The sequence below is a fragment of the Amaranthus tricolor genome, chromosome 3 (genome assembly GCF_026212465.1).
Source record: "Amaranthus tricolor cultivar Red isolate AtriRed21 chromosome 3, ASM2621246v1, whole genome shotgun sequence".
Lineage (NCBI taxonomy): Eukaryota > Viridiplantae > Streptophyta > Magnoliopsida > Caryophyllales > Amaranthaceae > Amaranthus > Amaranthus tricolor.
Genome location: NC_080049.1, coordinates 29,819,697 through 29,842,273, shown reverse-complemented (window position 1 = coordinate 29,842,273; position 22,577 = coordinate 29,819,697). Strand labels below are relative to the sequence as shown.

The window sequence follows — 22,577 nt, the reverse complement described above, 5'->3', positions numbered from 1 at the left end:
TGAAATTTCCAAATTTGAGATTTGGGGCTGTTCGCAGTTACTAGAATAGATAAAAAAGACAAAAATAGCTGTTACCAGTTACTAACTGCTAACAGCTATTTGACCTGTTTTGACCTATTCGCAGTTAGTAACTGTGAACAACATGCTCCACAAAAGCAGGTCAAATAACTGTTAGGAGTTAGTAACTGGTAACAGCTACTTTTGTTTTTTTTTGACCTAACTGCGAACAACCCCAAACCTCAGGATTGAAAATTTTACGCTTACTTTTGGAATAAAGTTGAAACTTATACTATTTTGTTTAATTTTTTGATAAATTGTCTTATACATTTCAGATTTTCTTTTTGTGTACATGCACTAATAATGATTAATTGTAAAGAAGGAAATTTAAGTCATCAACAACCAACGCAAGAATCAATTTGGTATGCATGACTTAGGTTGTAAAAAATAAAATGATCCTCCACCCAATCATCTCACTTATCACTCATAATTTTCTTTGATTTATTTTTTTTTAAATATTGTATTATATAGCATATAGCAAAAAAGAATAACTTCAACAATGAGATTTGAACCGAAATCCATCTGCTCTATATATTCTTTTATTGCATGTAATAAAAATGACGCAAATGTCAGAATATATAGAGCTTGCCTACAAAGAAGGTTGAAAATGGTTTACAAAACTACCCATCATACATGTTGCTCAGCAGCAACGTATATTGACGAAATATGTTTACAAGGATACATCGTACCTGCGAGTCTCAGCAGCAACGTACATTGATGAATCTTCGGGTAGATGAGGTGCGTCTATGTACTTGAAACAACTATACAGCAAAAGAACTCTAGACAACCTACTCCCTGGAAAAAATAAATGAAGATACATCGTTCCTTTGCTACAGATATTAAAGATGATTTATCTACACACATGGATATGACTCGGCTGCACGTACCTCAGACTTCAATCACCTAGGAACGAAAGTGGCTGTCGCATACTAAGCTCCGCTTTAAGCGCTGGGTATTGTGCCAGATCATGTGAGGTGCTTAATACTTTCTGCAAAGACAATGGAAATACACAACTACGTTGGAAACTGCATTCAGCCTAGCCGGGGAGAGGAGGATTATTGAGTATGTGCTTTGGTTGGCATAGTTAACAGTTTTGCATATATGCATGCATTAAAACAATTGTAACAAAACATCAGATAGTTTTGACTTTTGCCCATAGAGAAAAAGATTAGAAGCTAAGTACCGGTTTAAGATGAGAACTAACGGTATGTTTGGTTATTGTTATTAAATGGACGGAATGTAAATGAAAATTTAATGTAATTTTGTTAGGATATATACTTTGATGACCATGCTTAATACCACTAACCAAACACACCGTAAGCAGAATCTAATAGCAGTTTCACAGAGGATACAAGCTAGGGGAGATGCCCAAACAATTTCAAAATACAAGAGAAAAGGAGAAACATGTACCAAAGCAGCAACGTGAGCATCTTGAATTATTGATCCATCAACTTCCAATCGAACAATAGGAAAATCGGGAAGGTGTCCTGATTGCTTCTTTCCAAGCAAGTCACCAGGCCCACGTAGAAGAAGGTCGACTTTAGCCAGATGATATCCATCTGATGACTTCTCCAATTCCTTTAAGCGGTTGATACTAGTTGCAGTAGAAGCAACTAGTATACACTTGGATTTCCTAGCACCACGCCCAACTCGACCTCTAAGTTGATGCAATTGCGCCATTCCAAATCGTTCAGCATTCATCACCACCATCATGGATGCATCTGGCACGTCGATCCCAGTCTCAATAACTTGAGTAGAAAGAAGAATCCGTGTTTCTCCTTCTCTAAAACATTTTAGCGCCTTGTCCTTTTCATCACCCTTCATTTTTCCATGCAGTAATCCACAGCTGTAATTAGGGAACTTGGAACTTATAGTTTCAAAATCTCCTGAAGCAGCACGCAGCTGGGGAAGTAGCTCAGATTGCTCAATGATCGGGTATACAAGATATACTTTTCCTCCCGCTTCCAGTTCATGGTGCATCATCTATTTGCAGAGAAGGAAACAGGGTAACTCATCAATATCATAGGATAACAAGCTTTCGAGAGGCTCGCACTCTTCCAGGGCATGAGTATAAATCCAACCAAAAATGTATACAATCAATTACCTCTCTTGCTGTAATCCCTCTTCCTTATTTATACTAATTTGAAGTTTCCCCTCCCTATACCAACTAATACTAAATTACCCAATATACCCCTCTATCCCATATATGACAGATGGGGGTCCTACCTATGTTTGAGTGGTAGAGAATCCTACATGGGTACTTGAAGGTAAGTAAAGTTTCTGACTTCTGAGTAATATAGATTATAGCATATTTTTATTTATTCAAGAAATTAAGCAACAAGGCAAAAGGGGAGAACAAAAAAAAGGTATGCAGTATGGAGAACAAAAAAAAAAGGTATGCAGTATGCTGCATATATTCAAATCGGTAGCACAGAACAAAAAATCTGAATACATAAATTACTTGACAAGTGAGTTACTACCAGTTTTTTGATCCTCTAAAAGGAAAGAGGATGCATTTTGCTATCTTCACCTTGAAACAGTAAAATAAGTTCATAGAGCAAAAATAGTTTCAATCTAGTGAATATAGTGAAAATAAGTTCAATTCGGTGAAAATCCGTAAATGGAAAGAAGAAAAAACAGGAATCTATAAAAATAAGTTTAAACAAGATAATTTCAACAAGATTAAGTTCAATTCACTTCAGTAAAAATAAGTTCAACTCAACGAAATAAGACGACAAAAACTGAGAATAGGCTGAAAACGAGAACAGGGCCTTAGTTACAGCATCATTAAATTGCAAACACCTTACAAAAACATAAAGCTAAAACTGTAAAGAAGGCATTCTAGAAAAATTAAAAATGAATGGCCTTAGTTACAGAATCTGTATAGTGTATACATATTGACTTGTGCAACCAGTTACAACATAAAGCTAAAACTGATATGGATCTTGACAGAGAAACAACAAAAATTAAAAATTCAATCAATCATTCTTGAAATCATGCATTGGATTTGATAAACGATCCACATAAACACTGCTACAAACAAGCAGTGGTTCTTGAATCACCGTGAACACTTCCTATAGAAGGCATTCAAAATTCAAAAAACAATCTAGAACAATCCTTAACCAAATTTAATGTTTGAGAAACACACAATATCTTGTATATTCCACAAGAGAGAGATCAATAATCGTAATACTCCTATTAAATTACATGATATGACATTTATAAACGAAAAGCTACAAAACTCTAATGGCACTTTAGATATTCCGTGATAAATTAGAAATAATACATAAAAAGAAATTACCTCATAAACCTTCTCAAATCCGTACTCATCTCCTTCAACAATACACGTCTCAATAGGCAATCTTCCTGGAGGCAAATCTGTGATCTGCAACAAGTGAAGTAAGAAAGGCTTATTGTTAATGCAGTGAAACAGAGATCAGAATAGAACTTCTGTAGTTCTTAAGGTAGTGTGTGTATGTATGAAGATTGGAGTAGCAAGTGAAGTAACAAAGTCCACATACCTGTGTCAGGGACATGTCTCCATATAGAGCTAAAGCAAGACTTCTGGGTATTGGGGTAGCTGACATTGCAAGAACATGTGGTGTCATTTGCATCTTACCTTTCTGGGTATCACCAAAAGCAGCTGAACCAGTTCCAGATGCAGACGCACAACTTAACTGCAAGTTTTGCCAATATAATCAAATAATAAATGTGGCACAATATGCAAAAAACAAAGAAATGTGTACAGAAAGTTTATGTGTCCTGATGACAACCAAATGCCACTCTCTTGATAATTCTCATTTAAGTGAAGAAATTATAGTTTTTACTGCTACACTTTTTTTTAAAAATGCTGCCCAGCTCTACAATTTTTGTAAGAGAATGGTAGGAGACCCCGCCTCATTTATTAAAAAATGAGAGAAAAAATATTTACGTCTACTCAACATGCCTAATGGACTAAAAATACATCAATCGAGCGCATAACACACAAACACATAAGTATTTGATTAAGCATCAAGCCATTCAGAAATTTTGAAGCATCAACCTATTCTAAAATTTTGAAACAACATAAAAGGATGTGCGGTCTCTTTGTACCAACATTCATGTAAATATTGAATCCCCATAAGAAGATAATAGGGGGATAGGGGAACATAAGGGGTTTCAAAGAACCTTGCAGAGGGATTATTTATTGATTGTAAATAGTAGTGACATCATTTTCAAAACACTAACATATTCTATTATGAGAAACCTGACATGAAATGACATCATTACTTTAGTACATATAGCAAAGCACAGTCAAGAAAATCCTTGTTGATCCCCACAAAAGAACATGGAGCTAACATGAAGGGTTGATTTAACACTGGAGGAAGCACAGGTAGTTTATGCTATTCAATTTGGAAATAAAAACAGATAAACAACCTTATTATTCAATCTTCCTCTCTGAATTACACCAAAACGATGTTGCTCATCAATTACTGCAAGCCTTAAAGCCAAAAATTCTACACTTTCAGCAATCAAGCTATGGGTTCCAATTACTAACGAAATAGTCCCTGCTTGGAGTTCCTGTAAGATACTAGTGAGAAGAATAACAAGTCAAAAAAAAAAACAAATAAGAAAGGAGGGTAAATATCAAAATACATTGCGTATCATCCGTGCTTGTTTTGCTGGAGTTGAACCCGTTAGAAGCGCAACACAAGGTCTGCAAGAACAATCCACATTCTCCAGCAGATTACACAGGTCTTCATAGTGCTGGATAGCAAGCAACTCAGTAGGAACCATGTAAGCTGCCTAAAACAAACAAATGAAATTAAAGCAAGGAAGAGTAATCAAGTAAAAGTAAAACTACATGCTAAGAGATAGGCACTATAGGAGCTTTTCAACTAAATGGAACACTTTATTGCATCACATTAGGTCATGATAATGCAACTACAACTTCCTTTCCTTCATGCTGAGAATACTAGGCCAGTAGGAGCTAAACATGCTAACCTGGTATCCAGAGCCAATGACTTCCATGCATGCCAAAAAGGCAACAACTGTCTTTCCACAGCCCACATCACCCTGAAAAAGTAATCCATGTGAAAAAGGTTGCATGAAATAATGGCTAGTGGTACACAAAATCAAGCACCCAAAAAGATGAAGACAGAAGTAGACATCATCAAAAGATAGATACTAAATACTAGTATGTTTATAGGCTTTCTTTAAATAAGAAAAAAAGCATACTCTTCCAAATTCCAATCCCAAATCTACAAGTTTCAGAATAAAAAATTAATCATCAAATAAAATAGCCACATGGGCAGTTGGACCTTTAAATTTATGACTTATTGACTAAGAAAATAATACAAAAGCCTTACTGTCAATATATGGGATTAGTTATATGAACTAAAAAACTCAACGAGAGAGGTCGTCGACAACCAATATTACAATTCATCCTGCCGTATCTAATACCAATCTATGACTAAGAAAATCAATTTCAATAATCATACGCCAGTTTTTTCTTCTATCAATCCCAATTTATTGTTATATATGCTCCTACGAATCCCAATTTTTCATGTCATTAATCACTCTTGTTATCCAAGTCATCTTTGGCCAACTTATTTCTCTTCTAAACTCAAAAAAGTATCAGGCTAACCTTTCATGTGTCTAACTAATGCATTTTCAAGTCTTTTAACTACAACTCCAAGACCCTTATTTATGTCTTCATTTCAAATTTTACCTTTTAGGCATATTCATTCATTAATCTTAAATATATGCATCGCCTTCTTTCAAGAATCTCTTAAGCCCAACATTCTAACCCATATAGTAATAAAAATAGTGTTGGTCTAATGACAATTAGAGCTTTCATTTTAACCTAGTGACACACCTCGATTGCATAATAAGCCAATCGCAACATCCCGGTCGCAGCTCAATAGAATTACCAACAACGAAATTTATGCTTTATATTATGTTCCACATCTCCAATTTTGTCACAATAAGACACAGTATGTGGACATTCATTTTGGCATGAATGAATGTAGGATAGGTATTGTAAATTTAGATGCATAGGAAGTCCTTAGTGAGTGTTGTAAATTTAGATGCATAATGAAAACTAATGAGGAGCAGATACAATCATACAAGTATCTGAAGCATCACCTGCAGTAGCCGATTCATGGGAACTGGTCGCTTTAGGTCCCAAATTATTTCTGAGATTGCATTTAGTTGGCTTTTAGTTAATGAATAAGGTAATTTTTCTAGAACACTCCTAGTGAGGTCCGACCACTCCTCAGATAAAACAGATGTCTGCTCTATGTTTCTGTATCTTTCAAGCAATACTTCCTTCTCTATTCTGGATCCAAGACCTTCAAGCATCTGGTACATGCGACCCAACTGAAAAACAAAATAACACAGCTGAACCAACCATTTCTGATCATCCTTCCTTAGCAATGCATAAGGACAACAATAAATTACAAGGTCATTATCAAACAGGATGTTTAATAAATGGCGAGACACTGAAACAAGGTGAAAAAGTTGCAGATTATATTATGAATTTCGAGTAAGAGAAGCATAAAAATAATACTCAGACTCGTGATTTCACCAACAGTACCCAAGTAGGATCCCAAGACCACAATACTCCAACATGTATAGACACTTTTAAGTTTTGACACTTCATTTTGAGCCAAAATCATGGTAATTTTGCTCTAAAAGCTCTGTGGATATACACCTATGTCTGACATAAGTATCAAGCCAGAGTAACTTATACCCCATCCTTCTAAGTCCTAACCCTTTTGTCTGTCCTATGAAAGAATAAGCAGTTGACAAAGCTTTATATAGACTCTAGGGGAAGGAAAAAGTGTGAAGGAGATAGAGAAAGGGGTTGGATGTTGATAATGGAGGAAGGAGAGCAAGTCTGGACTATGGAGGACAGGTCTGCATTCTGCAACATGCAAGTAAAAAGACAGAAAGAGCACTAACAAATGGAAACCCATGGAAATAACAAATGAATGATAAAACCTAAAGACAGAATTGATATGAATGTATAATTAATTTAGCGTACTGTACATGAGCATCAGTCTAGTCAAACATCCTTCAAGAGATACATTAACAAAAGTACGTACAATGAGCTTACTAAACCAAACGCAAAATGAGCTTTGCGGAAAATTTTGTGCAAATTGAAAGGCACCTGAAGGTAAAAGAACTCATCAAATACAAATCTTCTGCGAGCAAGATCAGCTTCATTTAAATCCTTAGGCTGGTGAATAGCAATATATGCCTGCATTTCCATTAACGGCATTTAGCGGTCGTAAATGCAAATCCAAAACAAAATTAATGATTAGAAAGACCTTCATAAAATCTCAACTACAGAGCTCTTATGGAATTTACAACACACACACACACCCCTCTCTTCAACAAATGAAAAATAATACCGGAAAATATAGATGACAAAGACTGTTTATTATAGTGAGTTTAGTGCTGTTGTTCCGAGGCAAAATCAAAGAGAACTAGAAATATTCAATATTCTAGCTTTCAATTTTAAATGAATTACTCTGCATAATAAAAAGAAGCTAACAAAACTTGAGTTGTACTTACATCATGAAGCCCCAAAAGTCCAATGTCTATTGTGATATCTAGAGGAATAGGATCTATATCAGCATGCAATGACTGCAAGACTCTGAAAAAAATTGCAAATAGTAAGTGCAATATAAAACTTAAAGTATCCGAGTAAAAAGGAAATTTATTACTAAACCATGGTTGGCCAGACAAATAACTGTCAACTATAGAAACAATGGGCTTGTAGCATTATAATGAGAACATGGGTGATTGATGTTCAGATTGAGTTACATGGCAGTGACTATAAGATGATCCATGCCACATAATAACAATTATGTGTGTGAGTGTGTCACTCTACAGTTTTTATTAGATTGACTTGATTTGAACTATAAAACTCACTATGTTTTTTATACAATAAACAAGAGAACTCACCCAAACAACTAGCCTAGTAGGTGAGACCGTAAGAGGCCAAATACTCTATAAATCCCACATTAGCTGCCCATACAACCCATGCGGACAAAGTCCCATAACTTTAGAATAGCTTCAAATCCATTCCATTACATTTGAACCCCCTTAAGTTCCAACGTCCTCGTTGGTCACGGCTAGCTTAACCCAAGCCACCAATCCGAGTCGGATCCTTGTTGGTCACGACTGGCTTATCCACTCTGTAGGCCACTACTCTGAGTCAGCTCTAGTACCATTGTTATAGAATACACAAGAAAACTCACCCAAAAGACTAGCCTAGTAGGTGAGAGAAGCCTTTTACTCTATAAACCTCAAATTAGTTGCCCGTACAACTAATATGGGACAAAGTCCCATAACCTTGTAATGGCCTTAAATCCATTCCATGTAAGTGTGCTACTCGAAGTATCACACACTTTCTTCTCAACAAAAGGTTGTTGTAGTATCCATTCTATTAAAAACCCAACCAATTGGATTATACTCCATGAAAAGATCACTAGTTAACATCAAATATCAAACTTCACACATATCAAAACATGCTCTTTATTCACAGATTGACATATCAATGATATTAGGTCAGCTATAGGTTTTGTTGTCGAGAAATCAGGACACATCAGTCATGGTGAGCACCAAAGCAATAGGTATGTCCACCTCACAAACAAAAAGATTTCAAAACCCCAGAAACTTCTATGTCAGCAGCAAGCTTAATTGAATACTTAATGTTAGTTATTACGGCATGAAGAAATGACTTTTCCTAAAAGAAATTGCATGGTTAAAAGCATGAAACACTAGCGCTAAGATATTTATGGAAACAAATAAAAGGATACGTAACATGTAGCTTTAAAAAGAACATCGAGATGTTAAGGCACCAGTTTCAGCAAGAAGGTGCATGCACCAAAGTGGACATATGAAAACTACAAGAGCCAAGAATGAAATTTCACATTATCTGAACACCAAAATGAAAATTTCTTAACATAATGTCTCAGGATAAGTAAAAATTCAGTTTAGTTGATTAAATGTTTATTGTTTATGAGGATGCATAAATCTAGACCTCCAAGACCCTAACTAGATATAAACTGCACTAAGTTGTTTTTTCTTCTTAACCTAGATCTGAGATGACAAGTAAGTCCACAACTCAATGCATAATGAGTGTGCACAGAAGGGAAAATAAGTTAAATTTTCAAAAAGTGTTTGTTGGAGAATTCATATTTCAAACCTTAAGGTCAGCTTGTAGTGCTCCAACCACTAAACCTATGCTCAGCTATACTAATTAGTTGGTTTTATTATTGTTCAAGGCTCAAGACACCATAATTCATCTTATCAATTTCATTATGACTATCAAGTAGTTCTAAGAAGTGCAACATATTGTTGTTCGTTCACATGAACCACTGTACCTAATCTTTAATAGTTATTATATTCTATTTTTTTCTTCAACCTTATTTCCCAAGTTTTGCCTTATTGTTTTTAGCACACAGGTCTCCATCTTCACCAATATCTATTGATTTATTACTAAATTATCTTGTTTTTCTTTTTCTTTTCAATTTTATATCAATAAGAAATAAATTAACTTCAATGGTTTTTATGCATAAAAAAGTAATTGATTAACTTCAATAATGTAGTATCAGAGAAAACAATTAATTTTTACTAGGTAAGTATTTTAATACCAAAAGTTTACCACAAAATCCAAAACATATTTTGATATCTAAAAATTTTGCACCTTGCCAACAAAAGCCCATGCCTTCGCCTTGGATTTGCGCCTAGGCTCCAGGTACATTTTGCACCTTGGTGCATCCCGCTCTTTTGAAAACCAACTTAATTAATACTCAAAGGAATTTAAATTTCATCCGAAACAAAATAATGGTTTCACTAGAAAACTTCATCAGAAACAATAATGAGACAATAATCGCAATGAACCTTATCATAATGTCTCGGAAGAAATGAGGTTTTAGGCCACCCTTAGAAGGATATATAGGAAATAGTCTCCCCTTCATTGCAATAGACAGATCATCTTCATTCTCAATCACATCCAAGCTATATTCTCTCATTTCATAGTGATCCTCCTTAGAAGTGCCCCTCACCTGCAGTGATGAATGTTCAAGTAATTCTAAGAATATATACATCAAATGATAATCAAGTAATGCATTAAAAACCCATATAGCACAGCATTAGTATGATTATTATACCAGAAGATCATAATACCAGTAGAAAAGTACTCAAGAGCAAATGGAGCAGACAAGTCAGGGAATGTTAAATTAGAACAAGTTGTGCTACTGCAGTTTACTAGAGAATATCACTACATACTGCAGATCTGTAGCTCATATTTTCAAGTACCCTTCACATTGAGGACATGATCGGGGAACAAGGGTTAGACTTCAAAACATTGGAGATGCTCCACGAAATGTAAATAAGTTGCTAACGTACAACGCAAGAGAAATCGCCAGCACCAAAGTAATTCATTTAGACTATACCACTGAGTCTCAGAGGCCAGTGTTTGAGAAGTTAATGAATTTATTCATTCAGAGAATGACACCAATTAAAATATGCTGAAGCCAAGCATCTTTTTTATGTAATGCAGACATGAATTTCTGCTAGTAGATTCTTCAGATATATTTCTCTCTCCTAGTGATTCCCAGGCAATTTCCATTAGGTGACAAGTACACCAATTACATATCAAAACAGTAAATTCACTAAAAAAATCTTTCTACACGTAGCAAACAACTCATCTCAAAGTGACTGATTTACCACTTCTTAGATTCTTTAGCTCCCAAGAATGTTCTTAGGATCCTTATGCTACAGCTTCCTATCATATGTCCCCTCAACATCCCAAGATCCCTCCTAGACTCCCTAGGTAACAATTTTCCAATATAAATCTCTTCAATATACTATGACCCAAGATCCATGCCAGTGTTAACTAATTTATAAATCTCCCTGCAAACAGCAAATTACAACTAGTGAAATATAGGACATTTTTGGCTAAATTTGTTCCACTTTGGATAATTTATGAATTCGTATAGTGAATTATGCAGAAAACTAGATAACACTAGCCTAACCAGTGGAGACCATACAAGTTGGTGTTTGTTGTAGTTTTTTTATGCAGTTAATAAGAAGACTAAAGGGCATCTTTGTTTTACCACTATAATACCCCAAGTTGAGACTAATAAGGAATAAGGAGCTTTAAAAGATTTGATAGAACTAATATAAACAAGGTGCATCTCTTCTTTTCAAGGAAGCCCATTTTCTAAGAAATTCACAGTTAAACGTGCTTAGTGTGGTGTAGTCTTGAAATGGGTGTCCGGCAAAGTTAGGAAGTGCGCCGGAGAAGGAAAACTCCAATGGAAGTGTCACCGACCCGGATGAGGTCAAGGTGTTACAATTACATTCTTCCTAAAGCATTGGGTTGCAACTATATTACGTGAGTTCATTAAGAAGCTTGGTTCCTAAAAATAAAGTTCTATATTACATTAAGAAGCTTGGTTCCTAAAAATAAAGCTCTATGTTACACGGACTCTTCGGTTCACTTCAAGTACCCTTCTTGGATCCGGACCCTACAAAATGGATATGAACCTTTGACACTTTATTTTGGGCTAAAATCATAGGGGTTCTAAACACAGCCAGGTTGGTGACTTGGAGACGTACAAAGTTCAAGTACCCAAGGGGAAGTAATATAGACTAAGCCTCCAATACTCACAACTAATCAAATTTAATTTCATAATAAAACCCCATAAAGGTTTTAGACCTACAAAATATACTCTAAAATGTTCAATAGAAAGACTAACATATTAATGTAAACTCTTAGAATCCTCCCAACCACATCAAAGTCAACATTTAAGTAATCACTCGGAGCCTTAATACTTCTAGGACTTTTAGGTAAGAAAACTAAATGAAACACATCTAAAGATGAAAGACTCCTCATAGGATGTGAACAACTTACAAGACAAAGATGTGGTCCCTCAACCATAGTTGACAGTTACTGGCATTTTGATCCTTGAAGAACAAAAAAGGGTACATGCTTTATCCTTTTCTCCATGATTTTTTTTGACACTATCATGTTATAAACTTATACAAATAAGGAGAGGATTCATTATCTCCCGTAGTTCCATTGAGTCACGCAAGGAAATATTAAAATAAATTGTAGAGGATTCATAAAGCTCAAAAGTTTCAACACACACATTAATACAGAGAAGTCGAGAAAGAGATTGTAAGACTGATAAATGGAAAATAGGATAATGTTGACTCGACAAAAGGATAATAGTTGTTAGCAAATCAGTTAGTAAGGGTGGGACAGCTGGCATGTAATCATTAGTTGATAGCTATTAATTGTTTAGGTGTCTTGGCGGGTCATGTGTTTGACTCCTATATAAGGCTATCCTTATACATATTATGTTTTGTCAAGAAATTAATAAAAGGAAATAATTGGGCAGGAGCTTAACAGTGCTCGAAACTGTTTACTTGGTTACTTCGAATTATCTTTCTTGTACTTTATCTCTAATCTCTCAATCTTCTTGTTAAGCAATTCAATTAGGGTGTAAAGACAGAGGACAAAACCCAATCTGTCACAAAGACAAAACAAATTCAAATTTTAGACTGAGAGAAGAACATGGTAAGGTATCCACGACAAAAATTACAGAAAATATCAAGACTGCTAAAGTACATTCAAATCAAACAAAAAGGATATAATGAGAGTCATGGGGGTGCCCATAGCCTTTACCTTCCCACTAACACACACAAAATCACCTTCTTCGTGCTTCTTTTCAAGACAGCGAAGAAAACCTTGGCTAGTGAAACGAGTGCCACGAAAAAATTTCTTTAGATGCAAATAGATCATCTTCTTTCCACCAACATTTATGCCAACCTCACCATGCACAATCACCTCCCAAAAAGAAAGTGCATAGCTAGCTTTAACAGCCCTGCACATTATAAACACCACAATTGGCCCCATGACCATAATGAACTAGCCATCTAAGAGTAAAACCTAACTTGAATTGAGCATATGTGTACGCTCTAAATCTAATAATACTTGCCTCACTATTTTATTTCAAGAGGAGTGATCAAATTTTGTAAATCATGACCACACATTTTTCCTAATTTATATTCCATTTAACATGTACGGACAGTACGGTCTTGTTAGATTCACATAAATGTGGGCATCCTTCACGTCACTTCTAATAATTGTTTCTAATAGAGTTAAAGAATACTATAGTCAAAGTTGTGCAGTTATGATCATAAAAATGCAAGAGGTTCAAGTACTATACGTTTTTTTTTTTTTTTTTTTGAAATACTATGGGCTATTTTGAAATAAAAAAAATTCATTTAGTTTAACTTTAAATAAGAAAAAACCATAAATTATGAAAAGTGAAATTATAAAGATGGAAGGTTAAGAGTTCTACCAAATTTTCCGCATATACATATACAAATATACTCCTTCCATGAATAGTTTTTTCAAAACAATTTCAACTTAATTCTAATTTTAGAAAGGAAAAACTCATTTATGTTAATAAATCTCTCACATATTCTACAAATAGTGCAAAAAAAGGTAACATCGCAAGGCATTAGCATGTTGTAAAGGTTTTCAAAAATTGAATTGATATTTCACAGGTTGTGACGGTGTAAAAATTTGCATTTTAAGCCGTATCAAGAGATATTTGAAATTGTTTATTATCATCGTTAAATAACGTCCTAGGGGCGTTCTCGTGGTGTCAAAACTCGGCCAAGTTGACTTAGAATGGCAGAGTTGACATGGTTTTTCAGGTTACCGTTTTGAAAACTTACGAATTGTAACAGTGGATTAAAAATGCCGCATCAAGGCAGTTTTCGACGCTTTCCCTTTTTGAGTTGGATTTTAACACCTATTTCCCGTGAGATTGGTATTTATCAGCGATTCAAACTTCATAGCAGTTGACTCGACCATGGAAACTGAGAAGTTTCAGCTTGGTATTTGGAGAGTCATACTTTTTGTACAGTATTATCCTTGATTCTAGTAAATTTGACCTTTTTATTTACTTTATTATGGGATGTCAGATATTGCATAGGGGTATGTCATTATGTGCATGTTGAGTATTGTGTAAGATTCTTTTAGTTTTTTGTATTCTCTTTTATTTATTGGAAGTGAAAGGTGTTGAAAAGTTTTGATACATTTATTATTATTATTGCTATTATTACCATTATTGCTATTGTCAGTATTATAATTATTAGTAGTATTATTGAAAACTTTTATGTTTTTATCATATATTTTTAGCGTTAGATAATAAAGTTATTAATTTTAGTATTTTGATTTACTATAACACCATAGACATTGCGAATTTGATTAATTTCAAGCTCTAATTAATATTTAACAATAAACACCATAAGTATTAAGTACTAAAATTAATCATTATAACACCAACTCTAAATAGGATTACACAGTGCGAGTCTTTCTAGTAGTTGTTTTTTCAGTAATAATGGGCAGGCCCATTTGAGACGCGTCTTTTATAAAGACGGTCTCAATTTGTGAAAATTAATATAATACACGTGATATGTTCCATGATAACCGCATTTTATCCGTTTTCGTGATCAGCTATCGCGACCGTGTTTATGCACCATGGACATTCGTTAGCGAGATTATTATTAGTAGTACTTGTAGTAGTATTGCTATTATTATTATTATTATTATTATTATTATTATTATTAGCAGTATTATTATTATTATTATTATTATTATTATTATTATTATTATTATTATTATTATTATTATTATTATTATTATTATTATTATTATTATTATTATTGTTATTATTATTATCATTATTATTATTATTATTATTACTATTATTATTATTATTATTATTATTATTATTATTATTATTATTATTATTATTATTATTATTATTATTATTATTATTATTATTATTATTATTATCTTTTTACTACCAAGAAATCAAAGTAAGCATAACGAAAAGGAAAAACTCCAAAAGCAAAACAAGGATATGGTTAAAGACATAAGCAACAATTACAAATTACTAATCCATCTAATGTCCTTAGAAGAAAGTTTCTTCCTAGCAAACAAAGTAAGTCTTACATTTAAATGCAAAAGGGGTTTAAATATTAGAAAATCCAATTCGGCTTAAATACAAGATCGACAATCCTGAACAATTGTCATGAATGCAATAATGGATTAGGATCTCCTGTTGGTGTATGAATTTGACTAATTTAATTGATATAGCTATACATTTAGTTGGGTTTCAATAGTGCATTCACCAAAAAATTAACATTGAATTTAATAAAAAAAAAAAGAACAGGAAAGTCTGGAGAAAGAAAACAGAATGGAGATTTGACTTTAATACCTTTTAATTTGATTTGACCAAATGTTTTGGTATAAGTTCAAGTTTCTAAGTATTACTCATTCCTCATATCAAAAGGTTGAACCAAACATAACCTTAGAATTGTACTCAAATATTCAAAGTAAGACAAAGACAAACAAATAAAGACAATAATCTATAGCTTCTTTATCTTCAATTGATCTCATACAACAAAAAATATTCAATACTTCAAATTTTGTAGCACCATGATTGAACAAACACACTTATAAGCTCTAACATTTGATATATATTCCAAACCCAATAATCTAGTGACAACAGTCAATAACCATAACAAAGCCTTGATCCATCCTGACGAGTAATGTGTATCTCTTTACCATCCATAGAGGTGCACAAAAAATTCTTGAAAAATACAGCCTAATTGGAAATATTGCTCTAGTAAAAAAGCAAGTATGGCTTTTGTTTTCCATAATATTTGAGACATCCATGATCCTTCTAATATTTTCCCCTCCTACTTAACCTTGTAATATCTTCACATTTTTATAGTCACTTGGTTGGCACCTAAACCTTGAAGCTCAAACAATCTAATGTAAATATCAAAACATGTGTATTCAATGCAATTTATTCACCCTTAAATTCTTAATTTACATGTTCAATGCAGTTGTTATAACTGTTTAGGAAAAGCCATGGCAAGTAGCAACATTCTTTTGATATCTTTTTTTGATCCTCCTTTAATCGACATTAAACACCCACATGATCCAAACTAGAGAAATACTAAAATGCTAAACTTCATATCAAATAAACTCACATATTTACAAGCTATCCAAGGCTTGTTCATTTACAATTTTTCAGATCAGAAATTCACAGGAAATTCTTGATTTCTTGGTTACTTTTATCTTGGTTGGAGAGAGGAAGAGGGGGAGGGATACTTAATGTGCATCACTTTTTCTATCCAAATTTATTTTAAAATTTAAAGGTCCTGAAGGTAAACCTTTGTGGAAACAGCTTAACTGGAAATGTTTAATGACAGACAATATAGATCCAGAGACAGTTGGTACATTTTACCTTCAGAGACATGTTTTGTGTTTTAAGAGCTGCCTTTTTTCCAATTAGAAAAGAATGTTAGACAGATGAGAATCTGGTGGTCATCAATAAATTGCAGGTTTGCTGTTGAACTATGAAAGCTCTGAGATGAACAACGGAACATTTGTTCTAACATTCGCTTGCTCAGCTATCCCAAAAGAATCAATACAACTTTCAAGATATGAATTTACTCTCAAGAAAATCTGAATATTCAAACAATACTTGCTCAAACAGTTTATATTTACACAAAATACTTGCCAATCTTACGTGAATATTATTCTTCACACTATGTAGCTGGGTAGAACAGATTTTTACAAAGATAGTTCATAATATCTAAAAACATAGCACACATCCACTCATCAAGATCATCAACTTCAAACGCGTAATTTTAAAAGTAAAAGGGAGTAGATCGAAAAAGAGCAGAAATCAGATAACGAAGCCTAGTTTGTTTTCAATGACAAAACTGTTGAAGAAAAGAAAAGCACCAAGAAGGAATTCAAAATACCTGGACGACAAAATCCTGCCAACAAAAATCAAGTACTGGCCGTCCTCAATTCCCATATGCGAGTTCTGTAGATCAGCATAACTACGAGGAAAGTGGTGCAACAATTTGCGCAACTACAAGGCAGAAAATGCGAACCAAGTCAAGGAATAGATGGAATTGTGACCCTCATAATTCTCCAAGAATGACAAAAGATATCCTCTGAAAAACCAACAAATGCCCACCGTATGGAAATCACAATCTTCCAGCTGACGAGACTGCCGTTTGCTCAATCCTTCTATGAGGTTAATAGGTTTGTCAAGTATCAACTGAGATAATTTGTCATTATTGAGCACTATAGGAGGCAAAGACTCTTCAGAATCTGCAAAAATGCATTGCTGATCTTCAAGGGAATCGGAATGAAATTGGGTCGGAGTAGGTATAGAAACTTCTTCACATGAAAAACCTGTATCTGGAAGGCTGTTATTAAGAGAAGGGCACACTTTTGTAAGAGAAACCGGAATCATCCACTTCCCATCTGTTGCGATAGGTTGAAATTCTTCACAACTTATAGATGGAGAATAAGTCTTTGTCTGAGAATGCCAGGCTGAATTACTAAACAGTTCAATCAGAGGTGAACTTCCAAGATTGATGGATGGAAATTTTTTCCGTGCTTCTAGAAAAAAATCTTGTGTCTTATGAGTTCTTCCATTTACTAAACCATCAAGGTTATCGTACCCCAACATAATACACACCTGTAGGGTGCAATGAACATGTTTGAAAATTGAAAGAAGGACAAAAGATATGAGTTCATGAGCACCATATGTATAATCAATAATCAATACTAACGGATCAACTAATAACTAGATATAAATATTCCTGACTGAACCAACACCTTTCTCGTCACCCCAAATGATAACTACGCCTGGCGAAAGAAACAACAATGGTATGAGCAAAAGGCCTCCTTATCGACCAAACCACACAAAACCCATATAGTTTCTGATTAGTAGTTTAAAAAAAGAAAAAAAAACTACTCTGAAATGAATCGTTAGAGAAGGCTACACAGTGATAAAGTATCACAGAGAAACAATTATCCATTCAAGCAAAAGAATCAATAATGATCTTGCTACAAAACCTAACAGGACAGTGGACGCTTGGAATCATGAGCATGACTTCAACTGCACAAAAGCCTCACAAAAGAGACCTATGAGCCTAGTAGAACATATTAATCCTTCAAAATTTTTGAATTCTTGTTCTAGGGACCTTGAGTAAATAAGCAAAGCCATAACTGTTCACTATAGTCAATCAAAGGACAGTAAACAAAAAGGGAGACTCTTTCAAACCCTAAAAATTAAAACCCATGTTTAAAAACCAATTACTGATTGATCTGAACAATAGTCAATTGCATACAAACTCCCCTTGTTTTCCTTTGTTTCACGTACAAATATCAATAGGATTCTATGAAACAACATATAGTGATTTGTGAAGAAACGATTTGAGCCCAAAGAATTAGCATGGAGCAACATAAATGGTATCAGAAAAATGGGTGAAATGTATAAAATGAATTAAAGCTATGGGAATAAAATCACCTTATTGATAAAATTAGAGGGACGAGAGATGGTTCCAACTCCATGACTATCAACTTGATCAAGAAGCTTTCCTGGCACCTTATGCTTAGATCTACAACAGAATTTTGAAACCAAAATCTGATTATATCTGCACAGTTTCACCATCAAAGGCTATTGGAAAATACAAATGATAATGGAATATTCAAATTAAGGGGGAAATCCAAAAGTGAAACCTGATATTTCTTGCGAGAAAAGGGTGATAGCCTCCATCGAAGACAATGGCGGTTCTCAAACAGTTTTCAGAAAAAATAAAATTGAGCATCATTGCATTTCGCATTTGTTAATCTCTGCGAAAAATTGAAATAAATTAGAGCATTCAAATTGAAATTGAAGCATAGATTAGCAACGAGCATACTGAGAACTGAGAAGTGTGAATTGCAGTGACGCAGATGCACGAACATAGGAGAGAATTAAGCGATAACTTTCCCATTATAAACTCATACTCTTGCGATTCGTGGATTCATGGAGTTAGCCAAATTTTGGAGAACATTGACTGATGGATTTTTTTTAATTAAATTTTAAAATTTTTAAAAGTAAAAAAAAAAACTAGAGAATTTTTTTTTTTAAATAATGTTTGTTCAAAATTACCAAAGTAGTCTTAAAAAAATTTGATTACCTAGAAAACTAGATAAATCTAGAAATAAATTTAATAAAATGATATTTGCTCTTCAACTTATGAATATACTCATACTTATTAATAAAATCTTATACTTGGTTTTTTAAATTTTTATAGAAGATAATAAAAAGGTAATATATTATCAATTTTAGTTTGTTTGAAATAAAAATAATCTCCGAATTATAATAAGTTTTGATCTTTTGTTATAGTCTTAAGATTTTTTTGCAAATTACAGTCACCAAAGTATTAATATTTATAGTGCTTAGGTCAGTTCACGGAAATCCGACCACTTAATCTAGAATTGACATGTTAAATCTGTTTTTTTTTTACCTTCGTATTCCCCTCATACTTTGACTATACCTCCTACTTATCATTTAACTCAATCCAACAAACTTCACCCTACTTCATTCATTTAAGAGAAACTCTTGGTGAAACGACCCCAAAATAAGAAGTACATATGCTAATAATGAACTATTAGACTATTTAACCCATGTATAGAGTGCGTCTCATGATATGATCGTCTCATACAAGAATTTGTGTTCATTTAAACCATCTGAAACGTCTCTTTTTCAAAAAATGTGCTTTGTATCTTCAACGTACCTAAAATACTTTCTTTCTACGCATATTCTCCATTGCTCTTAGTATTCTTCTCGTTTACTAGTAATTACCCCTTTTAAATCGAATTATCCATGATTTGGTGTTTAATTTAACTGCACTTGAATTTAAGGTTTGTATGACTCTAAATAAAACTATTATCCCTAATTGTTTCGCAGATGTTGAATTATTCTCAAAACCATGAAAATCGTATGGAGTGGACCATAGCTATAATTTATCTATGTAAATGGGTTGGGCTCTTGAAAACCCAAGTAGAGAATTTGTTACTTGTCCTGACTATGATGTGCACAACACTGGGGTGAGATTGTCATAGCAATATATAAAATACCATGGTAAATAACAACAACAATCTATAAGTGCACATTCACTCTACTTGAATCTCAATAAGATAAAACATAAACAACAACAATAATAATAATAATAATAATAATAATAATAATAATAAAATATTATATTTGAATAACAGAAAACGGAATAAAAGAGACTACAAGCTTTATGCCAAACTTAACAAAATAAGACAATATGTTCATCGTTTTATCTCTTTTATTTAGGTGATTATATAACATATAATATTTCAACCAACACGTTATTTTAAAGTTGAATATCTTCCCTTAATATCAATTGTTTATCATGAGTAAGTACATTAATCAATAATTCACCCAATATGATTTTTTATTTTTTTTTGAGATAATTCCTATTATATTTTAGATCATAATAATAATTTATCAATATATAATTCTCATAATTATTTGTTCTTCAATTTTCTTGATCGATGTCACAAAGAACAGGATAAGTAATATAAGCTTATTAATAAGATCAGCAATAGTATTAATAGTAGACACTATAGTGATATAAAGTGAAAAAGTTTTGTATAGACTTGATTTATACAATTTTAATGTACACTAATTTTAAAACAGTAAGTATTTTTACTTGACAAGTATAATAAAGTACAATCACTAAGAAAGTACTTGTTATTAGTATGTTGGTACACGCTAAAATAGCGTGGAGCAAGATACAAGACTTTCACCTCACAAACGACCCAATAGATTTAGATGAAAAAAACTCACTTGCTGCACGAGTTCATATGATGTGATGTAATTGATTTTGGTATTTAAAGTAAGTGTTTACGGTATGTGAAATATGTGTTTATGGTGTGTGTAGTAGGTGTTTAAGATTTTGTGAAATTGAGAATCTGATCTTATTTCAGTTGAAGTATTGTCTTTTCATATAAGGTCATGGAATTGAATCTCATTTAGTTTTCCCCTTCTCTCGGCCATCCTATAATCCCCAAAAATAGATTATGTGAAGTTGGTATTTATCCTTTTTTGTATTTATTTACTTTGCGTATTCTAAACACTTACTTCAAATGCCATTAAGTTTGTGTTTATTTTAGTAGTTCGAGTAGGTTTTTATAGTGTTTACTGTTGTGAAGTAGATGTTTATGGTATGAAAAGTAGGTGTTTATGGTATATCAAGTAAGTGTTTATCTTTTTACATGTCTTTGTAGTTTTTTTTTTAAGTTGGACCGTTCCAAACATATGGTTCGTAAAAAAACCGTCTCGCTCAATAATTTGTGACATATAATAACATATGTTTTTATCAGTTTTATAAAAATTAAGATTGATATTAAACCCGAAGTACAATTTCGTTGAGATAAAATATTTGAAAAAATACGGGTTGATATATTAGAAAAATTTTCCGTGTTTTTATCAGAAATTTTTTAAGGATTTGGAGATGAAGATAATAATAATTGAATTGGAAAGGAGTCAAAAATACGGGTTGATATTTATATTAGAAAATTTTTCAATATAAATATTGCGCTTAACCCATTTGGCTCTGTATTTGAAAAATTAATAAATTTTCAATGAGTTGAAAATGATATTTATTTTTAAAAAATAGATTTTTACTATGTTGAAAAAGAAGTGTTTTCGTTTTATATTGTTTGTCCACATTAGAATATTTCACTCGAAGTTAGGATGATTTATGATTAATCAATAGGTAAGATTATTGTAGGAAAATCATAAAAATATTGAATTATTCTGTGTAATTTTTCCTAAAATATATTCATGTGATATCTAGCTCTATAGATTCATCCTAATGCACAATTTTTTATTAAATATTTTTTTACAGTTTTTATGATGTGTATCTGTGATACTAAAACATAAAATTTGCTTTGTAAAATATGTAAAAAGTAAGGATAAACAAAAAAGAGGAGTATATATTTTTTTCTAATTTGAAATTTAGAGTCATGTACCTTTTTTAAGGATATTTTTTAAATTTTTTTTTTTTTGAAAGCTTTGGATATATACATTGTTTTTAGAAATTTCCAAGCCTATATACACTTTAATTAATCTATAAAATGTTGACTGTGAGAATTTTTGGCAAATAATTGATGGCATATTTAACCAGTTAGATGTGTTGCCTATTTTTGTTAGCTTTTAGATTTGTTGGACAAGCCAATTACTTAGAAAGAAGTTTGATTAAAAAAATTAGGTATATATTGTTGTTGTTTATTGATTAGATATAAACTTTCATATATTTTTACACAAATGACTATGTGGGTGTTCGGCAATGATTAATGAACTATTTAGTTGGCTTGTTTAACCCATTAAAATTGTTTACTATTTTTTTTGGTTTATAAGCCTGTTGAATAAGTCAAGTGTTTAAAGAGATATTTGATGAAATTAAATATTGGTCATTGGGTGTTTATCAAAGAAAAAATGAGCTAGAAGGCGAAAGCTAATAAATAAAATCAATTAAAACAGTATTTCACTTTGACTTAAAAGCTTCAATTGACTTAAAAAACGAACTTTTCTATTGGT

The 22,577-nt window shown here is 32.8% G+C and overlaps 1 protein-coding gene across 5 annotated transcripts; it reads right to left on the bottom strand.

Annotated features, from left to right (window-relative positions):
• Window positions 1-474: 474 nt before the first annotated feature.
• LOC130808944 (ATP-dependent DNA helicase homolog RECG, chloroplastic) lies at window positions 475-19,032 on the bottom strand. 5 transcript variants are annotated; one of them, XM_057674509.1, is made up of 18 exons: window positions 18,880-19,032; window positions 18,698-18,811; window positions 18,486-18,612; window positions 17,142-17,651; window positions 16,921-17,033; window positions 12,749-12,947; window positions 9,955-10,118; window positions 7,618-7,699; window positions 7,211-7,300; window positions 6,184-6,417; window positions 5,041-5,112; window positions 4,693-4,842; window positions 4,474-4,617; window positions 3,579-3,734; window positions 3,359-3,442; window positions 1,468-2,040; window positions 945-1,045; window positions 475-852 (listed from the first exon to the last, which is right to left on the bottom strand). In XM_057674509.1, exons 2-17 carry the CDS (start codon window positions 18,799-18,801, stop codon window positions 953-955), a joined length of 2,895 nt encoding a protein of 964 aa, XP_057530492.1. In that variant the 5' UTR covers window positions 18,802-18,811; window positions 18,880-19,032; the 3' UTR covers window positions 475-852; window positions 945-952. The 5 variants fall into 5 exon arrangements, with proteins under 5 accessions (XP_057530492.1, XP_057530494.1, XP_057530496.1 ...); XM_057674511.1 differs by having other exon boundaries at window positions 18,486-18,576; XM_057674513.1 differs by having other exon boundaries at window positions 17,142-17,278; window positions 17,363-17,651; window positions 18,698-19,020.
• Window positions 19,033-22,577: the final 3,545 nt, after the last annotated feature.